The 24,141-nt window shown below is 53.4% G+C and overlaps 8 protein-coding genes across 8 annotated transcripts; 4 read left to right on the top strand and 4 right to left on the bottom strand.

Moving 5' to 3' along the window:
• Window positions 1-1,926: 1,926 nt before the first annotated feature.
• On the top strand, window positions 1,927-2,355 carry N7532_009957 (pyruvate decarboxylase; the record flags this gene model as incomplete). Its single annotated transcript, XM_056622448.1, has 1 exon — window positions 1,927-2,355. One exon carries the CDS (start codon window positions 1,927-1,929, stop codon window positions 2,353-2,355), a length of 429 nt encoding a protein of 142 aa, XP_056469864.1.
• A 419-nt stretch (window positions 2,356-2,774) lies between these two features.
• N7532_009956 (hydrophobin family protein) lies at window positions 2,775-3,301 on the bottom strand (the record flags this gene model as incomplete). The annotated part of the gene is made up of 3 exons (XM_056622447.1): window positions 2,775-2,816; window positions 2,876-2,940; window positions 2,998-3,301. The coding sequence occupies 3 exons, from the start codon at window positions 3,299-3,301 to the stop codon at window positions 2,775-2,777; spliced, it is 411 nt and encodes a 136-aa protein (XP_056469863.1).
• Window positions 3,302-4,804: 1,503 nt separating this feature from the next.
• On the top strand, window positions 4,805-6,664 carry N7532_009955 (eukaryotic translation initiation factor 3 subunit D; the record flags this gene model as incomplete). Its single annotated transcript, XM_056622446.1, has 1 exon — window positions 4,805-6,664. One exon carries the CDS (start codon window positions 4,805-4,807, stop codon window positions 6,662-6,664), a length of 1,860 nt encoding a protein of 619 aa, XP_056469862.1.
• Window positions 6,665-7,599: 935 nt separating this feature from the next.
• On the bottom strand, window positions 7,600-9,031 carry flbB (the record flags this gene model as incomplete). Its single annotated transcript, XM_056622445.1, has 4 exons — window positions 7,600-8,062; window positions 8,127-8,705; window positions 8,759-8,846; window positions 8,917-9,031. The coding sequence occupies 4 exons, from the start codon at window positions 9,029-9,031 to the stop codon at window positions 7,600-7,602; spliced, it is 1,245 nt and encodes a 414-aa protein (XP_056469861.1).
• An 856-nt stretch (window positions 9,032-9,887) lies between these two features.
• N7532_009953 (uncharacterized protein) lies at window positions 9,888-11,354 on the top strand (the record flags this gene model as incomplete). Its single annotated transcript, XM_056622444.1, has 1 exon — window positions 9,888-11,354. The coding sequence occupies one exon, from the start codon at window positions 9,888-9,890 to the stop codon at window positions 11,352-11,354; it is 1,467 nt and encodes a 488-aa protein (XP_056469860.1).
• An 892-nt stretch (window positions 11,355-12,246) lies between these two features.
• On the bottom strand, window positions 12,247-15,018 carry N7532_009952 (putative arsenite resistance protein Ars2; the record flags this gene model as incomplete). The annotated part of the gene is made up of 5 exons (XM_056622443.1): window positions 12,247-12,635; window positions 12,700-12,805; window positions 12,863-13,777; window positions 13,834-14,858; window positions 14,922-15,018. 5 exons carry the CDS (start codon window positions 15,016-15,018, stop codon window positions 12,247-12,249), a joined length of 2,532 nt encoding a protein of 843 aa, XP_056469859.1.
• Window positions 15,019-16,880: 1,862 nt separating this feature from the next.
• Window positions 16,881-17,702, top strand: N7532_009951 (uncharacterized protein; the record flags this gene model as incomplete). Its single annotated transcript, XM_056622442.1, has 1 exon — window positions 16,881-17,702. One exon carries the CDS (start codon window positions 16,881-16,883, stop codon window positions 17,700-17,702), a length of 822 nt encoding a protein of 273 aa, XP_056469858.1.
• Window positions 17,703-19,017: 1,315 nt separating this feature from the next.
• hapB (CCAAT-binding transcription factor subunit HAPB) lies at window positions 19,018-20,088 on the bottom strand (the record flags this gene model as incomplete). The annotated part of the gene is made up of 1 exon (XM_056622441.1): window positions 19,018-20,088. One exon carries the CDS (start codon window positions 20,086-20,088, stop codon window positions 19,018-19,020), a length of 1,071 nt encoding a protein of 356 aa, XP_056469857.1.
• Between the last annotated feature and the right edge of the window lie 4,053 nt (window positions 20,089-24,141).

Genomic DNA, 24,141 nt, shown 5'->3' with positions numbered 1-24,141 from the left:
CAGCGCACCATGGCCAATCTTCACACGCTGCCTCGGGAACACCCGATCTGGAACGCACTCACACGAGCCCAGAAACGAAGAAACAACATCGGATCGCACGCTCGCTTTCCACTAGCGGCAGCGCTGAAGACCATGAATGTCGAGAGACTAAGCGGACTGGAAACAATTGATCCACGACCGCTACCACCGTGGCGTCCGGATCCTTTTACAGAGATTGAGCTTGGCTCAGACCGAGAAGCAGCAGCGGAACAGGCCGAAGCCATCCGCTTAACATCAGACATCGTCGTCTACCCAGACGCTTCCGGTCGCGACGGCCACCTAGGGGCAGCCGTGGTAGCACTGAACGACAACTTAGAAGTAGTCGAATCCCAACAGATCCAGGTGGGGCCGATGGACCGCTGGTCGGTTCATGTGGCGGAGCTTATTGGCATCTTCCACGCGATCAGCATGGTATTTAAGATAGCGCACCAGCGAACGAGAACGGAAGACCGAGACACGACCGGAACAATCCTCTGCGACAGCAGGTCAGCGTTGCAAGCGATCCAGAGTGCGATAAAGAAATCAGGACAACGAATTGTTCACGCGATCCACCAGGCCGTCACCGAGGTCCAACCGCAGGGATTGCGCTACGCCTCCAGTGGGTGCCAGGGCATTGCGACAACCCCGGCAATGATGCCGCGGACCAGATGGCAAAGGCAGCCGCCAAACCGGGCAAAACCCACCCATTCAGACCGCTGCTCACGAGGGAAAGGGCGTTCGTTCGTAGCACCATCATCGCTCGGTGGGAGCAAGAGTGGAGGTCAGCCAGCCAAGGCGGCCATCTACGGAAGATCGACGACACTCTACCGTCGGCATACACCAGAAAAGTTGTACGGAAATCTGGCCAAGGGTCGAGCATATTTGTTGACTCAGCTACGCACGGGTCACAATTGGCTATCCACCTATGCCAAGCTCTTTGAAAACAGTCACCCATGTACTGGTGGACTGCCCACGATTGAAGGATTTACGAAAGGAATTGAGGCAGAAAGTTGGGGACGCGTTCAGTAGCGTGTCGAGTCTGCTGGGAGGCACAAAACAAGGTGAGAAAGGTAAACCAGACACCGTCTCGAGGGCGAAGACGGTCCAGGCCGTGTTGGACTTCGCCGAGGCGTCACAACGGTTTCGCAGTCGTGCGCCACAAGGCAGCCTAACAACAGGAACGGCAGTTAGGCCACGGTAGGCCGTGACGAGGCTCTAAGTTCGTTTTCAGGAAGTGGGACACTCTACATGTACGTACAGGGATATATAGTTGTTGTATCCTGGATATCGCTTTTAAATTGCGAGGGGTCAGGGTAAATGAAATCATCATTACTGTAAACAAGTGACCGAACTTGCCGTGAAAACTGGCTGGCCGACTTGGTCTACTATCTTGGGAAGAGTATTGTCGACGAAACGCTGCCCAACTTTCACGACAACTATACCGGATCCTTGAGAAGTGAGGTGTACAAGAAATATTTCGATACTGTGGATTGATCATCTCTTTGGGGCCTCACCGCACGGATACCAATAGTGGGTCATTTTCATTGATTCCCCCATATTCGATTACTGTGTCGCTTTCAAGTAACGTTGTTCAAGTGGGCGATGAAACCTATTGCGATATTTCGAGCGGCTTTCTGTCAAGGCTACTTCAAAAGCTCGATATGAGGCGCACTCCTAAGACCGCCCCAATCAATCGCGGCCAGTGACCAGGTAGATCACGATTCTAAGGGCTCACTTGTTCGAAAAAAATCTTCTGGCGCTTAGTGAATCGTTTATTTCATCCAGGCAATCTCATTTTTACGGAAATTGGCACTGCATCTCATGGAGGACGTCATTTCAAAATTTCCCACAGGAGCGCGCCTATTTGGAGCAGTCACATGGCTCTTAATTGGATACATGCTTCCGACAATGCTCGGGGCGGCACTAGCAAAGTCCAAGGTTGACAAGGAGAACCATCGTTCGTTTCTGTTTGTTGGAGAAGGAAGTCTTCAAATGAGCGTTCAAGAAATTAAGACCATGATCAAAGAGAACCTAGACATCATAATCTTCGTCGTTAACAATGACGGATGCACAATTGAGCGTGCAATTTATGGAAGGAGGCAGGGCTATAATGATGTCTCACTTTGGAGACATAGATATGCACTCCATTTCTTCGGTGTCGATGAGAAGCTTGCAGCTGAAAGCAACTTCACCGCTAGGATTTACGTTGAGCTTGAGACTGTGCTTTCCGACGATCACATTCAAAATGGGAAGGTTCTGAAAATGATTGAAATTTTCTTGAGCCGGGAAGATGTGCAAGGAGCGCTCTTGGGCCTCTTGAACGCGCAGATCGTATAGTAGTAGTCGATTACCACTACCAAAATTGCCACGGCCTGGACATACTTGAATTTTATACATCGCTTTATTTTCAAATTTGATCGACATCAACGATTACTATATTCGATATAGGGCTAGGGAAGGAAGTGGCCGTTGCGTCGATGTATCAACTCCGCCTCTTTCCCGCGGACGAACACGGGCAACAAGTATGACTAAACGTATCAATCCTTGCAGGTCGAAACTCGAGAAATTCTCCTAGCATCAACGTCGAAACTTATTTCACCGAAATGGAGCTTGTTAAGTATCAAAGTTAATTCTTATTACATAAATATAAAGAAGCGAAAGGGCTGTGCTCCCTGAAGAATTTACGTATTCCATAAGCGGCAAAATTATCCACCAGATCCATCGCTATGGACCACCTGTTAACATATAGAGCCCATTTACTGTTTCAGAGCAGAGCATCCGAGAGCAAGGGTACCACCCTAGAGTCAAATTAGAAAAGAGTCTTTTTTCATGGATCAGTTCTTGGGATACAACGTACCAGAAGGTTGGCCTCAGTGCAGCACTGGGGAGCAGAGTCGCAAGTGGAAGCCTCGTAGGGGTCACCTGGAATTGGTCAGTTCACTTTCAGATGAAGAATTCTTCTCTTGACTGGGTACATACACAGCAGACCAATAGAGCCAACAATGTTAGCGACGTCAATGCCGAGGTCCTCCAGAATGGGATCGACAATGTGGTCCAGAGGGGTTGTGAGGGAGCCACAGCAAAGCAGAGAGCCAACGCAGTCCGAGGTTTCGGACTCGTCCTCGATCTTGTTGCCGGCCAGGGCAGCAGCAGCCTCCTGCACCTTGGTCTGGGTAGAGTCACTGCTGCGCTTCACGGGGGCGGACAGAGAGCCCTCCATTGGAGTGGCAGCGACCATGCCGGCGCCGACAAGAGAGAGGACAGAGAGGATGTGAAAGCGCATCTTGATGGTTTCTAATGAATTAATGTCGAAAACAGAAATAATAACAGAATCGAGAGATCTCAAAGTTATATTGTGATGAGATTGAGAGCGAATTGACTGTGTCTGATGTCCTTATATTCGCGAACCTCTCTGCCCTTTATATAGCTTTGACGAGACGTCTTAGACGTAACCTCAAATTACCGAGCCATCCCTAAGCCCATTCCTAAAAGGTCACTACGTATAGTCCCTTATCAGCGTGTTCGGGTATCTCAGGTCATCGTGTGAGCTATAGACAAGGCATTTCCACAGCAGGAGTCAATTCCGGTGGAATGAATGATCTATAGGGGTATAGATAGGAGGGCTGTCCACTCGGAGAGGCACCATTCGAAGACGGTGGAGCGAAGAAGAGTTCAGAAGACGCAGGAACAGCAGTGGTTTGGTCGGTAGAGCCTGTAGTTGATCCATAGATCGAATCCGTGATCGACAACCGAGGCCGGCGGTAGCTATACCTTGCCCTAAGCGACCTTTCTTGGCCGTCGATCATAGCTGGTCTGAGCGTGGGCCTGACTGCAATTATAGTCGTGCATGCCCTCAAAATCCATGTCGGAAGACAATAGTCAGCGGGGCGAGTGTTCAGTTCTCTGCTCCGGGTGGTGGGAATGAAGGGAGTTGTTATCAGTGGAGCCGCTTCTCGGGGATCCAATTTCAATTCGTAGTGTTCGGTATCCATTGACAGGCCTGGCAACTGCCAAGATGCTGATCTATCGCAAGGAACAGGGGCAATTCTGATGAACGGGCCTATCGGCAGCCAGATGGATCGATTTGATATTGCAGGCAAAAGCAAATCTGCCCTGTCAACTCCCAGGGATGATGTATCCACCAATTTGTCATGAGCGTGTATTGCGGGAGACGGAGTCGGAACTCCAGTCTATCCGAGCAGCGGTGATAAGCATAACTGCGTTCATTGCACAGTGGACGAACCACTTCATCCTAGGCGAACTGGGAGCCCCGGGTCCGGAGTGCTGGTTGACTTCGATCGGTACGCTAGTCAATCTCTGGGGTGCGAGACTGTAGCCGGTCTCTGGGGACAAATCCATGCTCTCACAGATGCCTTTGTCTCGTCGTCATAGTATTCACCGATAAGTGCAGAGATCATTCACGTGAAGGAAACGCAGTCCAAGACATGTCTCTGGTTATCTCGCAAGCCGTCGGGGCCTCAAAATTGGACCCAAGTCTCCATAGTGTCGAGGCACACATTCCGAAAATTCTCAGCTGGGGAGCATTCCGCGAGCGAATTTTGTCACATGCAAATAATAGCAATGGTGCCTCCTGAACCTTTACACACACACACAGAAACAAAGGCGATGAAGTCTCTACTGAGTTGGGCATACACCAGCTGTGGCACCCACGTGATGTGGCGGTGAGCCGCACCAGCCACAGCCTCGCGACACAAAAACTTCCCGCAAATCCCTCCCCCACCATACCACATCACCCGTCGCCATTTCAGTCTTCAATTGCTGCAAAATGGCTCCAACTTCGATCGCGGATCTCGTGTCCGCCCTCCCGGCGGACGACTCCTGGGGCCCCACCAGCTCCAGCGACAACATGCTGAACGGTGTGCCCTACGCTCCCTTCTCAAAGGGCGACAAGTTGGGCCGCATGGCCGACTGGACTGCCGAGTCCAAGGACCGTGAACGTCAAGGCCGTCAGCAGTACAACCGTAACTTCAGAGGTGAGAATCAACCTACCCCAAATACTTTGACAGCCTCTCCCTTCGAAAGCTGGAGGGATGCTCAATCACAAAGAACCCATAATGACTTTTTTGTCGGTACAGACCAGCAGGTCTACGGTGCTGGCTCCGGCAGTCTCTTCACTGTTGCCGCTGCCGAGGACGAGTCCTCCTTCTCCGTTGTCGACAACACCCGTACATCGACCAAGCGCACCTTCGGTCGTGGCGGTGGTACCGTTTTCCGTGGACGTGGTGGCCAGCGCGGTGGTATGGCTCAGCGTGGTGGACGTGGTGCGTTCCAGCGCGCCGGTGGTGGCCGTGGCAATGACCGCTTCTACGACAACCGCGGTGGCGGCCGTGGTCGTGGCCGTCGCTTCGGCTGGAAGGACTATGACAAGCCCCAGCGCACCCGTGAGCCCTCTGTCAACGTGCGCCCCGAGTGGCAGATGCTGGAGGAGGTTGATTTCAGCCGTCTGTCCAAGCTGAACCTCGAGGCTCCTGAGGGCGAAGACCTCGACACCTACGGTTTCCTGTACTACTACGACCGCTCGTATGACAAGCCTCCCGTCAAGAACGCCGAGCGCCGAATCCAGGCCCTCGACCGTGCCGCCTATAACGTGACCACTTCCCAGGACCCTGTCATCCACCAGCTTGCCGAGAAGAACGCTGCCACCGTTTTCGCTACCTCCGACATCCTTTCCATGCTCATGTGCGCTACCCGCTCCGTCTACTCTTGGGATATTGTGATCGTCCACCAGGGCGACAAGATCTACCTTGACAAGCGCAACGGTGCCTCTCTTGACCTTGTTACCGTCAACGAGAACGCCTACGATGCTCCTCTCGAGGTCGCCGAGGCCTCTGGCAAGCAGGAGCAGATCAACACCCCCTCTGCTCTCGCCATGGAAGCCACCTTCATCAACCACAACTTCGCTCTGCAGACCGTGACCGAGTCTCCCCAGGCTAAGGTCGCCTTCGCTCAGCCCAACCCCTTCTACAACGAGGCTGAGGAGACTGAGCCCCTGGCCTCCAAGGGTTACAAGTACCGCCGCTTCGACATTGGTCTGGAGCGTGACGACGAGCCCCTCCAGATGGTTGTTCGGACTGAGGTCGACGCTGTCATGAAGAACCCCACCGGTGGCCTCGACCAGCAGCTGATTGTCAAGGCTCTGAACGAGTTCGACAGCAAGGCTCCCGGCTCCGGCAACGCCCTGGACTGGCGCTCCAAGCTCGCCTCCCAGCGTGGTGCCGTTCTGGCTACTGAGATGAAGAACAACTCCTGCAAGCTTGCTCGCTGGACTACCCAGGCTATTCTGGCCAAGGCTGACGGCATGAAGCTCGGTTTCGTGTCTCGCGCCAACCCCCGCTCTGCCGCTGGTCACGTCGTTCTCGGCGTTGTTGGCTACAAGCCTAAGGAGTTCGCTACTCAGATGAACTTAAATCTCAGTAACGGCTGGGGTATTGTCCGTACTATCGTTGACCGCATCCGTGCTCTTGATGCCGATGAGCCCGCCGATGCTGTGAAGAAGTACGTCCTGATCAAGGACCCCAACAAGTCTGTTCTGCGCCTGTACAGCGTTCCTGCCACTACTTTCGATGAGGATGAGGAGGCTGAGCTCGAGCAGGAGGAGGACAAGGGTGATGAGTCTGACGAGTAGATATCCATTCTTAATGCGCTATTCTTTCTTGACTAGGCCCATTTTCCTTATTTGTTTCTTTGGGTGTGCATATGTTGCAAAAGTTTGATAACGACGATCAGTTATGACCGCTTTGAATTCCAACCTCATTCCAAGTCAAGTGTTGATTTCATTCATCACGTGCAGCTTCCCATCATACTCGTACAGTACAATCACAACCTTGGAGTGTAGCACCGCGTGAAGTATACGTAAAGGTCATTGATTCCCATTCACATCGTTCTAACCATGCACCAACTGCCCTTTGAATTGAAGGCATTACATTCAAGCAACTCCAATAGAAATCTGGTCAATATTGTGAAACCGGTGCCCCGTGAGAGCCGAACTATCGGTTTTGACCGCCTGTGGACTAGGCCGGAATATGAGATTGGCGTTGACCAAGATACTACACTACCGATACAGATTGATACTTATCACATTGAGAATAGAAATGAATGTTGAGGTCGATTGAAATGCCCTTGTCTCCAGCACAAGGATCCACAAAAGAAAGAAAAGTTAACTCCCGTGGTAGATACCAGTACCAACTGCCATTTCCGTTTTCGAATATATACATCTCCAGAGCAACAGAAGAGATAGATAGCAAGGAGAAAGAGAAGATTAGGTGAGACAACAAGATCGAAGATGAGAGATAGTTTAGATAAAGTGTAAGAAAAGGTCCCTAGGGTGGTGGTGTTTCTCAGGTAAAATGGTGGTTGAAGAGATATAGAGGAAAGAAAGAACATATGAAATTTGGCCTCGGCCGCACAACCCGAAACAAAGGGAAGGCAAAATTCACTCCAATGACACGCCAAAAACAGGATTTTTCCAGACATGAGACTTCGTTATCGTTTGCTATGGTCGCACGCTCGCTGTCATCCGTTCCCCGATGACAAGGGAGAACAGAGGACCGACGTACCAGATCACGAGTAAATAGTATCGTCTCGGTGACGCACCATGCTCAGATCAACCTTGGTGCCGAGCACACTGCTCAAACAATCAATCAACTCGAAGTCCTCGACAACGGCACCAAAGCCGTAACAGCGGACCTTCGTATTGAGAGTTTCGATGATAATCTTGACATCGTCGCGACTGAGAGATTGGTAAAGCTCGTGGTTCTTGAGGCATTGCAAGGCCATGATTGGTGTGATTTGGCCATCTGTGACAAGCTGGCGACTGAGATTCAGAAGGGTTCCGAGGTTGGCGAGTGGAAGGTCTGGGGTTTTGTGTGGATAGGGCTGATCGGGGGTCGTATTGGAGATATAGCTGGGTGGTGGGCAAGTGGCCATCAGCGCATGCCCGGAGAACGGCATGTCCTCGTCGTCGGCTTCGGTGACGGAGCGGCGACACAGGTAGTCCGTGTGCTCGCGGCAAGGGCCCTCCAAGCTGTGAAAGAAAAATTAGCATACTATCCTGATTCAGAAAGGAAAAAGATCAGTGTGTGGCGTACGTCAAGATAAAGTCAATTTGTAGTTGTGGGTCGCTTTCAAAGACGCCGCCAAGCGCGGGTACTGGAGCATCCCCCATATGGCTGTCTCCCATGTGGCATACGGATGCGGACCGATCCATGGCTCCGATACCTTCGCTCGGGCCTGCATGGTATACTTGCTGCTGGGGTGCAAAGGCCATCGGGGGTGAGACCTCGGGATGCTCCACACCACCACCGGCGCGAGGGCTCAGACCGGTTGAGATCGAGGTTGCCGGAGTGGTATTTTGTTGGTCGCTGGTTGAATTGGCGAAGCCGGCAGTTTGCGATCCAGTGCTGCTGGCCGCGACGGGGCTCGACTGGTATCCCATGGTCGGGCCCCGTTCCGCCCGGCGCTGCTCCAGCTCGGGCTCATAATTAATGCCGTGCGCGATGAGAATCTCCTTGAGAATGTCATTTTCGGTCCGCACTGACTGCAACATCTCCTTCTGTTGTTGAATTTGCAGGTTTGACTCGGACGTCGTGGTGGTGAAGGCCTCTCGTAACCGCGACACTTCTGTCTCTAGCGCCCGCATGTACTGTTCTTTGCGTTCGCGATGGGTCCTGTGCGATTTGTGTTAGATTTCAGTGATGGCGACCGGATGGATCCTGTCTACCTTTGGGCCTGGCGGTTCAGTTCCTGCCGGCGGGTCAGGGCCGGCTTGCTGTCGGGTTTCGGTCCTCGACGTTTTGGCGGTTGGCCATCTGCGGGAAGATCGAGATGGTTAGTGGATCTGAGATCGTTCCATCGATCGTGGCGCACAAGAGCCCTCACCTCGCGTTACTTTCTTGGGAGGATTGTTTGCGCCGCCGCCGCCGCCACCTCCGAAAAGTTTGAAGAATTCACCCCCGAAGCCCGATCTCGTCGGGGTCGACGGTTGTTCTGTCATAAACGCACCGGGGCGCCTCCCGTTGAACGGGATGGCCCGGCGCAAGGACGTCAGTCATGACCCACGATGTCAAGGGATATCTCGACCGCGGGAGAGCAGAAAAGAGTTCCGGGGCAGTTTCTGGCCAGGCTGAGGCCCGATCAAGGGATCGAACGACCGGCCAAGCCCCGGAGGCTGTCGCAACGGCCTCCAGCTGCTTGTTTGCCAATGCTGCTCTGCTCCAGGCCTCGGCAGCTTCGAGATGGGGACGACGAGATCACGACTCACCAGGCTGCTGCTGCATCTGGTCGATGGAATAGACCCCACCGTTGGCCATGGTGCCTGGGAGGGAGGAGGAATTGAGGAAGAGAGCCCGCAACCGTTGAGGAGTGGAGGAGGAATGTGAGAGGACGGGCTTGGCACGTCGACGGCTTTAAGATACTTGCGACGCAACACACAGCTTCGACTTCGCACGGCACGCCCTGAGACCGACGGAGCGAAGCACAACACAACAGAGGAGGAAGAAAGAAGAGAGAATTCGATGCTGAGCCTACGGAATTAGGTTCTGCAACCAGGCCTTTCCTTCCGGCTCCACAAACGGCGCCATTTCCCGCCTGTACGCCCATCGCGTGGATAGTCCGACAAAAATACTGCGACCAATTCTCGATGCCTCGAGTCTCCTATGAAAAGGCCTGGCGAATGCTATCGGTCCGCATTGGCCGCACGAAAACCAGCTTTCCACCGTTCCAACTTTGCACCCGCCCTGGTCCAGGCGCTAGCGTGATGAGATCAGTTGCGGAATCGATAGTTCTTCTGCACTTCATCACACAGTTGTGACAAATACTGCGACCACACCCTCCGAATCGGGGCGCCGCCCATGGAGATCCGCGTCCATGTGTCCGCCCCGAGCAGCGTCGGCGATGATGCGCGACACCGCGCCCGGATTGCGGCCATCCTGGCCTTCCAGCCGGCCTCCCAGCTGCTGGTGACGGCAGACACCCGCCATAGCCGACTCGCCTTCGACTCGACGCAGTCGCCCGTGACAGCTGCACCGGCAACGTCTGTCCCAGTCGCGCTGCTAGAGCCAGACGCCCTCACGGTCTCGGGCTCGACCTCCTCGTCTACTCACTCGCCTCACCCCTGCTTCCCTGCAGCTGCAGATGGGGGCATCCCCGATGTGGAAGGCCAAGCCGTGTTGCCTCGCTCGGGCCATGACACTGGTCCAGCCCCCGATCCTCAGCGGATCCTTAGCCCTGGACCCTCGACCGCGATCGGGCCCGGCGCCAGTGCCCCGGCGTCCTTAGATCGTCCTCGGCCGGCGTCCGCGCGTCGGCCGCGTCCGGAATCTCCCCATTCTCTGGACAGCCTGGTCAGCGTTATTCCTGACTCGCAGCCCTCCTGTCAGGCACAACAACAGCCTCGTGTCGCATCCACCCTTTCCGCCTCTCCTTCGCCAGCCGCTATGGCGGATGCGAGTGCGGGTGATGTGACAGGTGCGCGTGCTGTCGCCGGTACGCCCGGCGTCTGGGATGGCTCGCAGGAACCTCCGTCTGCCCCGGACCAACCCTCCCCTAAACGCCGCCGTCACGACGCCGGCCGCGAGCTTGATATCTCAACCACGGCTCCCAATGCACCGACCACATCGCCGATCCTGGTGGAATCCTGCTCGGCGTCTCTATCGCCAGATCAAACTCATCAGAACCAGACAATCCCGCTCGCCACAACCCAATCCCATCCGCGGTCCCCCACCTCCCTCCTCCATTCCCTCCCAATGGAAATTCATCCCCCGCCGCCCCCAATCTCCACCTCCCCCTTTACCACGCACATCACCCCAACCCTATCTATGCTTACTGAGCGACTCAAGCGTGCAAGGACTTACAAACCCCTCCATCAAAGCAGAGAATTGGAGAAATTGGAGCGAGGGTATTGGGCACTAAAAATATCTATTCCCGCAGAAGAACAAAACCCAACCCCACTCAATCCAAATAATCAACTCTTGTGGGAGCCGTCGTTCTTCCACCGCTTCTGGTCGTTTCTGTCCGACTTTATCGGAAGAGACGCCCGAGCGGGCTGGGGCGTATGGTGTATCTTAGAGAAAACTGAAGCTGATACGGAGCACGACACCTTGCCGTCGACCGCATCAACCACCTCAGAAGATCCCATGTCCGCATATATTCCATCTCATGTGCCCGAATCCTTGTCCGTCGTGCTAAAAGTCTACGCTTGGGGCGAAATTGCCATGCATATCTACCTGCTGCTCTTCCTTGCGAGTGAGCGCCGGATCCGAGGGATGGGCGCTGAATGGCGGGATTCGAGGGAGGAGATCGTTATCCGGATGCCGTGATGTTTTGATGACAATTTTTCCACTCCCGTTATGAGTAATGAGTTCTAGTACTTGGCCTGATTTTAGATACTTTCCCTTCATTCGAGAATCTGAATTGTGTCGCATTGATCTTCCGAGGATAAAGTCGTGGTTTCCCACCAGGTGTGTGGAGGCAGATGTCGCTGTGTCACCCTTTCATTTCCCAGAGGATTCCTTCTGGTCAAAATAGCAACATTCAACCCATACGTGAGAAGACTTTTTGTAGACAGTCACGCGCCCTCTCTGGGGTTTAGATATTTGATAGTACTCCGCGGGTGAGCTAGATGGCCGGGTAGATGATCGGATGGGTGTTCTGGCAACAACAAGGTACACTATTAGTGCATGAGAATATAATGCTGTTTGGGAAATGGCAGGGATGGCAATCAACGTCGATGGCACCCAGTTCGATCAGGTTTTTTAATTAATCTTCTAATGTGAGAGATTGCCGGAGACAAGGTGTGGTACACTAATATCAATACGAAATAAACTACTGATGTTTGAAAGCTCAATTTATGGCCGCCGAATGATATTGTACATGCTAAACGAAATCAAAAACAAGTCAGAAAATTGAAAGAAAAGAGTGGACAGGGAAAAAGCCACATCCCACAGCCGAAGAATATCAGCCTCGACAGAAGTAAAGCATACCCTGCTTGAGCACCTGCTAAAAGTGTCCATGAACAATATCCTCCGTCAACATTGATCATGGAATATTCGGAGAAAAAAGGTGCGCATCCAGAAAATAAACCCTTGCTTTGACCTTTTACGCCACGCACCGTAAAATAGAAGCGAAAAAAAAATGCGAAAGAGCGTGATTTACTTTTCACAAGTGCCGGTTTAACATCAGAAGTACCTCAATATGGCTCGGCTTTCACAGCTAGTAGTTCAGCTCACCGCTGCCGGATCCACCAACAGCATCGAGGTCCTCGTAGCTCTTAATGCTGCGCCCTTGAACTGACTCGCGGGGTGGCTGTCCCCCACCGGCGGTCATGGAGTCAGGGAAGGGTGCAGCGACCATGGCTGCTGCAGGATGGCCGGGTGGGACGGGAGGGAAGTGGCCCGCGCCGTACATGTTAGGCATGCGGACGGGGCTGAGTCGGCCATTGTTGTTGGGGCGGCGGCGGTCGTACGGACCGGAACGGTTGCTGTTGTAGCGATTATTTCCACGGCGCATGACTCCGGGTTGATGCAAACCACCATCACCAGGCATCATGCCATTATTACCCCAGGAACCTGCGCCTCTCGCCATCATGGGCATGCCTCCAACTGGGAATCCGCCAGGGATGGCCCCCGGGGTACGCCATGTATGACATGTGCATGTTAGACCCACGGGGGCCCGCGGCAAGTGGTGGCAGCTGTTGGTTCTTGGTGTTTTGGTCGGGGCGTGGTAATGAGATGCGAGATGGATCCAGAGCAAACCTCTTGACAAGTGCCATCTAAGTCCAAAGTAAGTTCTATTCTGAAAAACCGCAAACGCAGAGTATTCAACTTACATCTCTCTTGATGTTCGCGCGGAACGCCTGGTGGCCGGGGTTCTTCGGTGGCTGGCCCGCAGCTCCACCACCCGTGGCATGGTTGAGCCAGAAACGCTCAGCCGCAAAGGTCTTGCTGCAGTCGGGCAATTTACAATCGAAGCGGATCGGATTGTCCGAATTTTGCACCTCCCGCTTGGTGACATGCTTCATCAGTAACTCGTCGACGGTTGCCTCTTCTTCGTCCATGCCGTGGAATTTGCGCAAATCAACTGTCTCTGGGTCCAGAATGAGGTTCAGCTTATCCTCAAAATTCTTGACCCAGTTGAACGCTCGAAGCAACTGTTGCTCTGCTTTCGAAGCCGGTCGTCGATTCCGCCTCTCCTGCGATGGTGAAGATTCTCCCTCTTCCTTGTCCTCTTCCTCTTCAGGAGGGAAATCCAATCCATTGGTGGTAGCGTCAGCAACCTCCTCAGACCGGGCCGAGAGACCACTGCGCGGTCGGCGAAGATGCCCCTGGCACTTGTGAATAAGGCCATGCACCGAATCACCCTCGAACACGCAGAAAAAGCAGAAAGTGTGAACGCGTCGTAGGTACTCGATCATCAAGTCCAAATTCTTTTTCATCGCCAACAAATCCATGTCATCGACATCATTGCTGGATTGGGCTTCGGTCTCCTCGCCATCCTCAAACTTCTCGTCCACGGAGTCAGGATCGAAACCGTTCTGCTTGGCACTAACAGGACCGGTGACTGGAGGTTGCAACCACCCCTTCCGCTTCAAGTCCTCGACTCGATCTTCGATTTTAGTAGCAGCATTGACCTCATCACTGACCTCTGTGGCCATTTCCTCATCCAACTTTTCAACGAGTCTCCGCACAAGGCCGAGGTCTTTTTCGATCCGTTTCGGAGCAGAGAAGAGATCCCAGAGAGCCTTCTTAGGATGGGAGGGGGAGAGTGGACACCCATATGACAAGTGAAGTCGCCGTGGACCGGGTCGTGAATCTTCTTTTCATTCACGACAGAAAGAGCCTTCTCGGCAGTGCTGGTAGCACTGGCCTCGTTAGTCTTTGGATCTTGATTCATCTCAAAATCAATGCTCCCCGTATCATGTTCGTCGCCCGCCTCGACAGCAGTCGCCGTCTCGCTACCCGGGTTCAGCATGATCCATCCCATACGATGGAACTTTTTGTGATCCTTGGGTTCACCGAGGCTCAGCCACTTAAGGCCTCCCTCGCCCTCGCCGAGATGCTCTTTGCAGAACTCCTCAACCCTGTCGCGGCTAATATTTGGTGCCAATGTCTTGATAAGCAAGGTTGGCTGGTAAAGAGCTTCATCGCGGAGATCTCCACCGCGAACCGGGAGCAAGTCCTGGGGCCCCAGCGTCTCACCAACGGCGGTTGTCTCGCCTTCTTCCTTCTCGACAACTCCACCAGCGCCATCGTGTTCGCTCTTGTAGATGCCTTCCAAAGTGAAATCATCAAAAAGGCCCTCGCTCAGATCACGCTCCCATTGTTCGTACGCCCCTTTGCGGAAAGCCAGAAGGCGGCTGCGAAGAGGGTTCCGAACCTCATCAACATACCGTTCTTTGAACCACTCATCATTCCTGTGCTTGAGTACAAAAGCCCGAGTAAATTTGATGAGATAGTCGCTGTAATCTTTTTCAAGACGAGCCTCTTCTTTGTCTCGGTCCTCGCGGCTTTCACGTTCTTCTTTGATACCCTTGGTGCGCTCTTTCGTTCTCTTAACATCCTGTTCGTCCCGCCACCAGACGCGGAACTCTTTGATGTCTAGAGTGTAGTCGAGGGAAAGAGGATCGACATATCGATTATGGGTGATAGAATCATCGGGTGTGTATGAGTCTTTCTGTCCCACATTTGGGGACAAAGCACGTCGCCGGCCTTCCCGATGACCACCGTCACGCGAGCCATTGTAATAATTGTCTCTCGAACGGCGATCAGAAGGCTCGTACCGATCAATCATGGGAGAGCGGGAACGGCCACGGCGGCGTCGGGGGGCTAATATTGAGCTTAGAAACAGCACTCTTCGGATGTTAAGAACGGTGTAATCTGCCGACTTACATGGAGATCGACGTCGGTACTCGTCAGGCGCTCGGCCGGCGAATGAATCTGCATCGCGGGAGCGTCTCGGGGACGTGTAGCCATCGTAGGAGTCCATCTTGTCCAAGCGGTTTCCGATACAAACGTACACGTGCGAAGTTCACGGCGCTTGCGGCAACCAATTGGGGTTGACAGGCACTTCTCTTGGTTCGGAATGTCGGTGTCGGTCCAGGCAATGCGGTAAGTCACAATATGTCGACGGATTTGTCGCAAGCGTGCGCGATAAGCTAAGATGGGTATCGTCAATGTCAACTCCAATCAAATTAGGAAGCGAAAAAGTGGCGTAGCGGTGATAAAGAGACAATGAAATCAGGGGCTGGAAATAGATGAAATGGAGCGACCGTCGGCACGAGGACATGCCCTGACCGGCCGGCCGAAGCCGAAAGGCGAAGATCAAGACGATATCAGGCGCGATTCCCCTCTAGTATGCCCCGGCAACAAGCGGGAATCCATGAGAAGCCATGTGGTCTCGCGAAAGCGCGGGCGGCGCAGTTGCGGTGTTCGGGGCAAGCAGAATGACAAAGAATGAGCGGGGAAAGCAGATGATAACCGGAACATAAAGGGTAGTCCGGAGACGAAAGGTTGTGTATGAGAATGCAGGAAATAATAAAAAGGAAAGGCCACCTACAAGAAGCCTTGTAAAGAGCGATTGAAAGGCCAGCGACGAGCTCAGCCTGGGGTCGATGGGAGGAGGCGATGGGGAGGCGCGCGCAGTTGGAGAGAGCTGGAGAGGCCACTAGCCCTGACACGGCTAGCGCGGTGCCTGGGGTGGAGTCACCTGACACACGGAGGCCGGCCGGGATGCTGACGATGTGTAGCCCTGACCTCGGACGATTTCGCGGCGGAGGGTGGTGCAGCGCCAGGTTGAAGATCTGACGGGCGGAGCAACATGGGAAAGAGTGGTGGTGGAGGGTGAACGGCCGTCAGGACTTCAGGGGTGAACGCTGGAAACAATTGTATGTCTCAGTCGCCGGGCACTGTCTGCCTCCGCAAAGGCCTCGAGGGGTAAAAGGAGGCTGGATGTGTCGGATCGGTCTCCGACTTGCGGCTGATTGCTCCTCGTTTTGCTCCTCGTTTGATGCATTGCTGGACACTTAGATTTTCTTGAATATTCTTGCCATGAGCTCGAAGAGCATCTTCGGGACCTGCAAACAACAAGTCATCACAACATTGCCACCACAGTAAATGCATTGAACTTCTTTGAAACAAAAGCTATCTTTCTCACTCTTGCTTCCAATTTCTCAAAGTGACCTGACGCTTTAAATAAACTCTGGATTCTAACAAAAGTTGGTTTATTTGCAAGTACTTCTGTACCTTCAATAAAGGATAAGCTTGAGCGGAGCTTAGAATTTACTAGAGCAAATTAGATTTAACTTAACATAGACTTGGTCTATATTATATTGGAAATTTCTTAATCATACGATACTGAAGCGTAATGCACTTTTAAGGCCATTAATGGCCGATCGAGTAGGTGACCGATTTTGGAGCCATTGATTAGATACCCACCAACATTTACTAGGGTGTCAGAGATGCAGTGTCCATCTAATATTTTATTGTATAGTTATTCTTTTTAAGTACATTCAAAAAGAATAGAGCCAAAGGGCGCTGAGCAGAAATTGTTCATCTTTTAGTGCAGTCTTCCTCAGGCAGTCCATCAAGGGTACGCTGTCTGATTGTCTCATTTTCTTGGGATTATTTCTTGACTTTTCTTGACTTTGTGTGGTATAAAAGTGAAAAAGGCTTCTGGATCAAAAGACTCTGCTTTTGTAGGAATCATGAATTTTCTTTGCTCTTACGCACCAACCTGAACAATACAAATTATCGTCCGCAACGGGCAATGCCAGATCTCGCGTTGTATATGGCCCGTGCGCACCGTGTCGTCCCGCTTCGACTCTCCACATTCCACAACACACCCTCAACATGGGCGATCTGCTCAGCTCGCGCTGGGCTCCCGATGGGAGCGGTCGCTACAATGGCACAAGCACCACTCCCTCTCTCCGCCGACCAAGATCCGAAACCCCGCTCCTCAACCACAGTTCCTACCCCTCGCAATCCCGCTCACCAGCGCCAGCACCCAGCACCGGTCTCCTCCCTCCGCACGAAGAACTCGCGCGCTTCATGAAAATCGTCTCCAGACTGCGATGGAAGCTCCCGTTTCTGGCAGAGGCTTATCGCCTCGCGACCATTCCGATCGATCAGGCTGTCTCGAGCGAGTCGCTCGCGCACGCGGAGATCATGTTCAAGATCGACTTCCACGAGTACTACGCCCTCTTGGAACGGGCTATCGTCCACTTGCTGGCTGTTTTCAATATCACCGTTTCTGCGCGCGCGCATTTGCAGAATGGAGCTAGCGGGCGGGCAGGACTACATCGATACCATGCGAATGTGCTCCAGGCGCTCCAGGAAGAATACACGCCCCTGACGCCGGTTCTGGGGTCGGGGAAGGCTCATGAGATGCTGCGTAAAGCGAAGGAGCTGCGCAACCGTTGGAAAACGGCCGATATGACCGCTGACGAAAAAGAGCGGGATCTGATAGGAGACCGAGATGAGTCTTCTTCGCTTGCCAGCTACAATTTCGAGGAGATCGTTTTGGGCATATTTGCTGGGTTGGAGGAGGGTTATGCTCGGGCTCAAGCACATGTGGATTTGTGTCAGAAACCGGGAGATCATGGTCAGGAGGGGAGTGGGACTGAGGACGACTGGGGGTTCATGGTTGATGCGATGGATTGGGAAGCCGTCTGAGTGCCGAGAATCGAGGCAGGCTCTTTGCATGGAAGGTGTTACCGGTTCTTATTTAGTAAGCCATCTAGCGCTGGTTTCGCTAAATGGACATAAACGGAAGGAAATGTTTCTGTATTTACGACGATATCCCGCATTACAATGCACCGCACTTAGAATGAAACTGCAATAATTCCTTGTAATGGTCTAGACGCCTGTAGTGAACCTGCGTGGATCGTTTCCTCCTGTTTGAACGCCGAAGATGTTCCGAAATTTGGTCATAAAGTCTGTGGCCAAGGAGGAGGACATCCCGATTTGCCCGATATGCTTGCTAAATCAGGTCAAGGAGTTATAATAAGTTGAAGGTGTAACATCGGTCCTAGACAACATTCAACGTGTAGCCAAAGAATCCGACACATACACTAATAGATTCTAGAGTAAGGAAAACATCAATCAAAGCGTATAAAAACAGTATTTTCGTTCAAATGGTATAAGCATGACAAATTGGTCCATATCCATGTCTCCACCAAGCCAAAACATAAAGGAAAGAAAACAGTAAACATAACAAGGGGAAAGATAACCATCTTCATCATATCCATCTGTTTTTCCAATGAAGGAGATCCACTCTAATATCCCAGCCCGGAAACCAAACCCAAAAATACACCGAGAACGCAAAACATGAAGTGAAATTCACGCAGTCGGGTAATGAACAAAGACAAAGACGAGGATTGAAAAGACAGTGGAGTCGCAGAAACAGGCGCTGTACTGTCGATCAAATCATTCATATACACAGGACGAGGCCGGCCTGATCGTAGTGGCATTTCAAAGGTAAACGTCAATCTTCTTCCCAACCTTTTATCATACCTTAAGAGGGTGTTCAAAGTTGATAGAGGATGAGCGCAGGGCCTTTGAGAGGCACTGATGGACGAATCAACCTAGGCATTTGAGTCATTCTGGAAACAGTCCTCAAACAGCGCGGCCATCGTGGGGAATACTGAGAAAAAGGGGGTAAAATGAGAAAAAAGATATCATCCCAGCATAAAGTTATAAACAGACATCATAAGGAGATTCGGTCAGGGTCAGGTGAGGGGTGGAGGTGAAAAGAGGTGGTGATGAGGCACGGAGAAGAGAAGTGGGTTATCGCTCGCTCGAAATAATATAAGAAACAACCAGGAACAAACTGATAGAAATAGATCCAGAATACGTCCATCCATAAAGCCGTCACGACAAATGAAAAAAAAAAAAAAACATAGGAAAAGTGCACTTGCCCGCGAGAACGTGACCTGGTACTTGGAAAGGGCAAACAGGGCAAGGTCTAATCGGGTTGAGAACAAATTATTCAACCATCCTCATCCGACGGCTCGGCAGATTCTTGCTCGCTGCCATCGGCACTGGCACTTGTCTTGGTCTTCTTGGGGTTAACGTTCTCGTCATTAACTTCGCTTGACTTCCGCTTTTGGGCGGAGCCGTTCTCGCCCTTCAAGACATCACCGAGGTCTTCGCCTCCTTCAGCAGCCTTCTTCTCCATGGCGGCGACTTCGTCGGCAGTCAAGAAGCGACCACCTGGACCACGAGGTCGGCGCATCGCGTGGTTGTGACGCGACTCATGCAGATACGGCTTACGACCCTTAGACGTAAGACGGAGCTGCTCCTCGAGCTTCTGGCGCGCGACACGACGCTTCAAGATACGGTGGAACTGCTTGGCGTTGACATACAGCGGGGACTCCTCTTGGTTGTTGCCAGCCACCATTTCTGGTGATGAGTGGCCCTGGGCCATGGGCTGAGGCGCTCCCGGGGGAGCGACTGAGGGACGACCGACGTGGTTGAGGACCGGCTGTGCACTTTGAACTCCTGGGCTACCGACGTGGCTCATCCGACGCTGCTGTATCTGGGAGTTCGGCGCCATGGGGACGCCGGTGCCCATCGGTGGCATTTGTCCGGGCATTTGGGGCGGTGAGCGAGGGTTGCGGTCTTGCTTCATCACACCAGACGCCATGCGCGGCGACCCTCGTGAGCCCTGGGCCATCTGTCCAGCCATGGAATCCTGGTGAAGAGGATAGAACTGTCCGGAGGCAGCCGCGGTAGCCATAGCGGCAGCCTGCGTGGGCGAGATGCCATATGTTTGGGGCATCGGCGCAGTCACGCCGTAACCCTGGGGGAAGTTCATCTGCTGGTGAACGGCGCCGGGGCCATTCTGAGCTTGTTGGTAATGTTGTTGGGAAGGGAGAATGGGTGAAGTCTGATGGGCGGAATGAGTCTGCTGCATCGGTGGCTGCGCGTTGGTCGGCGACGCCATAGACCCAACCGGGGGGCCAGCGTTCGGAGGAGCAGCTTGGTAGGGACCGGGAATATGTGAGGAAGCATGAGGATGTTGGCCATGAGGCTGTTGGTACTGCGGCGGGTACTCCATGATGGCAGCTGCGACGGGGTTGGTTCTGTCGCACAGTCGCGCGGTACCGTGACAGGGGAGGATCAGAGAGAGGATCTACGAATCCCAAATCGCCAATAAGAGGACGGAGGTCGTTGGCGACGCGACGGATTGGTGCGCCGTTCGCGAAAGGGAGAAGATGATCAGACCAGACGGGCTTTGTTTGGTAGAAGAGCCGGGCGATATCACCGCGGCGCGTGCAGGATGGGTCGAGAATCACCACCAGGCCAACCGGTCGGGAGCGATGATTCGACGTGGGCCCACAACGGTTCTGCAGCCTATCGGGCAGTCGCGTCAGCATGAGTACAGCGCTGCAGCAGCGCGCGGTCACTGGATTCGAGCGGGTGGGGATCCTCCATGGGGAAACACGGCGCGTACCTTAAAACACACTGCAGGCACGAGGGAGTGCAAGACAATTTCTCCAGCAGAGACGGGCCTCTGAGAGGAGATCTCGAACGGAGGGTTTGGCGCTTTTGAGCAAATCGGTTCAAGGACCACGGGTGTAGCGTGGTTGGGCGATGATGCAGTCGGCCGGAGGGGAATTCCTCGCCTGGCAATGCTTTGATGCGTTGGCAACCCTATGCCACCCCGCTGAGGCTACGCGGAGACTATTTCAGGTGCAGCGACCGCAGTTCCGAGGCTTGATTTTTGTTCAATCTCTCTTCACGCTCTTTGCTTCAGCACCGAATTCAAGACTCCAGGCGGTGCGGGCTCGGACTAGCAGGTGCCTGATATAGTGCGAATGTGACTCCAAAGTCAGAGAGCGCGCTATCCAGGTCACTCTCACTCTTCCACAGGACCTGCCATCGTCAGTATTACATTTTGGCCGATCGCGAGAAAGAGAAGTTGAGTTTGTCATTTTCGGGTTTTCTTTTTTATTTTATTTTTTTTTCTTTTTCCTCCCCTTGTCTTGGGGGAAATGGTGGCAAGGCAGGCTTGGAAGAACCCGGGAAGTGGGTTAGGCCGCAAGGCCAGTGGGATGTATGCGTTGGCACGGGAATTGGAGGCTGCAGCGACTTACCAAGTCGATCTACAGTCTGCAGAGGCAGAACTAAAATCGAGGCGAATAGGCCCGAGGCAGTGCAGGGCGAATCAGTTTCGCGCAGGCTAGATGTCATATGTTAGCCAGGTGAAAGCTATGCGGATAGATGCGCATGCGACGATGATGTAAATGCCAGGGACGCGTGCCGGGTGACAGGGCGACGAGGCGATCGGGTAGGCAGACGAAACAGAAGGCCAGACAGACCGAGCAGGCCGTCAAGGCGCGCGCATAAAATGACAGGGCCAATAGGTGGCGGGCGAGGATGAAACACGTTGGCTGCGCATGCGACCGTGGGGAGCGCGTTGTTTTGGGGGGGGCGCGCAACGTGGGATTGGGGGAAGCTGGGATTTACCTGGAGGGCAAAGTGGGGGATGATGGCAAATGGGCGAGAGCAGCGCAGGAGAACGTGGATATTCTCCGTCCACAAAGAACAAGGGATCCAAGGGCGACGATGATTGGGGAGAGGGGGAGGGGAAGAGAGGAAGTCGACTGGGCCGTGGGATGCGGCACTCCGGGAGCTCTCCGGCTATGGCCATACCCTCCCTCCGGCAGTCCCCAATGTACACCGGCCAGGGTACATCGGGCACTCGAGGGACCGCATGTTTACACCGGCGGAATGTGAGATGCTGCTATCAGGCTCTGGCGACTCCGGCCAGGCTCTGGCAGACTCTGGGGAAGCTCCAAGCTCAGCCAGCTCCGGATTGAAGCTCTGGCCAGGTGGGATGGATCCCATATCATGCCCACGTCCGCAGCGTCGAGGGTCATACCCAAAACTAGGGAATACAGGGCAATCACGATGGGTCGCGGGCAAACAAAGGATCACCACAAACATTCGCATATCGTACATAGTACATTGTAGCACCCTGGCAGGGTACGATCCGGCATATACCACGCGCAGCAGACACAAACGTACCTTAGATAAGATCCCGGTGGGCACAGAACAAGTGCTTGGATCCAACGAAAATGATTGGGCTCGCCAACTGGACCGCAGCACGATGAAGCGAAGTAAGGGCGGCTCTGTGCGATGGTTGGAGGACGAGCTGGAGAGGGTGGGCGACCAACGAGAAGAGGCAGAGGGAGAAAGACGAAAAGGGGGCGATGGGGCATTTTGTACCGCTGCGGCCTGATTGACTGGCCGCCATACCTGCCCGCTGCCCGTCGGCGTATCAGCGGGGGCCGTCGCCGTCCAGGCCGTATCGTCCGTCTCGCTAGCGTATCGCTAGTGTACGACAAATAGGATGGCTCACCGTGGTGCAAGTCAGAGAGCCCAGTGAGCCCGGACTTTCGACCATGACTGGCAGCCAGGACCCCTCCGGTGGGGCCTTGTGACGGTATCCGTGACATTCCATACCGTCACGTCCCGTCACACTCGACACTCCGGGAGACCCGGGACAGTCACGTGTGCGTACAACACGGTGAGCGGTGAGCGAGGGCGCTGCTGACGGCGGGCCCTTGTACTTCTCCGTCGAAGTCCTCATTTCTTTGAGCTGCCCAAGACCCTCGGCTCTGACCCCCCTTTGGGCACCTCCTCCACCCCAAGTCCCATCCCTCCGCACTCTACTTACTGCTTCGTTGTACTTATAGGTCATGGAACGGGGTAATCCATGGATAGAGTACGGCATCGAGATCTCCAAGTCCTTGCACAATCTTACGGATACCCCAAGGTATGGTACTTAGCGGCTCCTCGATATCATCACACTCGTCACCTCGTCACCTCGTCACGGCGTCACGCCGCGACACGGAGCCGGCTAGAACATGGCACGATCGACGCTATTGCCATCTGGCCTGGCGGGGGTTGGGTGCTGTCGCTTTCGCCCCGAGATCACGCCCCAGCTCGAGTCCGTGTTACGGGCTCGATGACGCAACTGAGGTCGGGGATGCCGGGGACATCCAGCAGCGGGTCAAGCGAGAGAAACTGACCGACTGTTCCCCTGTCGCCTGCAACTGGCCAACACGCCAGGTCAACTCGGCCAGTGGACTTTCGGGGCTCGGCTGTGTGCTGGGGAGCTCAGCTCACCGCATCGGTCAAGTTCCGCGGTGGTGAGTCCCCCGGATGAGTGCAGAAGCGCACGATTGAACTCGGGAATCTATCGTAGAAGCACCACCTCATCTCAGACGATGTGTGTAGAATCAATCCTTCACAAAAAACAACTCATTCCAAGGTTGAACTGTACGTAAATTTCAATGCGATCTGGCATAGATCGGCCCACGTGCGAGGTGGTCAACCTCAGCCAGTCGTGGGACCCGCAGGTCCAAGTGTCCGAACGAACCCCACGTGTGAAGCTTGACCGTGATAGGTGTAGAGGTCCAGATTCAGATTCATCATCTGTGGACTAGATATGTCCACATTATACCTGAATACTGTATGGCGGAAGCAAAAGCTGGTCAACGTTTTTCCGATCAAAATGATCCTTGACCCATCGCTCGCTCGAAGTACACTTTCTGGTGCCGCGGCAGATGGTGAGGAGTTATGAAATAGGTCATTCAGCACTACGACCCAGTCTTCTTTCTACGTTAATTACCTCCTCTACAATTCTCACCCTTTTTCGGACGCTCTATCGCAGATTTACCTACTTACCTACCCTAAAGTACTTGCCCAGGTGCTTGCTGGTCTTATGCCCACACACTGCAGCCCTGAGGTATCCGATCCTCTGTCTAGTCGAGGCGTCTACCTAGGAAGCCACACACCTACTTTACGTGCGCTGATATATGAAGGGACTGGGTTCAAGGTTGGATTATCTGTGCAAATCTCAGGATATATGCTTGTTTCACTCAAATTGGAGTCTACGGTAACTCGGAATAGAAACCTAACATGAAATGTCACACTAGGTAGATCATGACTGTTGTGATGTTCATGCGATATATATCAGACCAGACTCGGCCATTGCGTGGTGCAATAACTCGTAGCGATACAGATAAACTACATGATGACCTCATAAAACAACATAGATCAAATATTAGCGAAATATCTGTTCGCTTCAATGAAATCTATC

Source organism: Penicillium argentinense (assembly GCF_028826775.1).
Source record: "Penicillium argentinense strain IBT 30761 chromosome Unknown utg000010l_segment0_segment0, whole genome shotgun sequence".
In the NCBI taxonomy this organism is placed as follows: domain Eukaryota; kingdom Fungi; phylum Ascomycota; class Eurotiomycetes; order Eurotiales; family Aspergillaceae; genus Penicillium; species Penicillium argentinense.
This window is presented reverse-complemented; position numbering and strand designations above follow the sequence as displayed.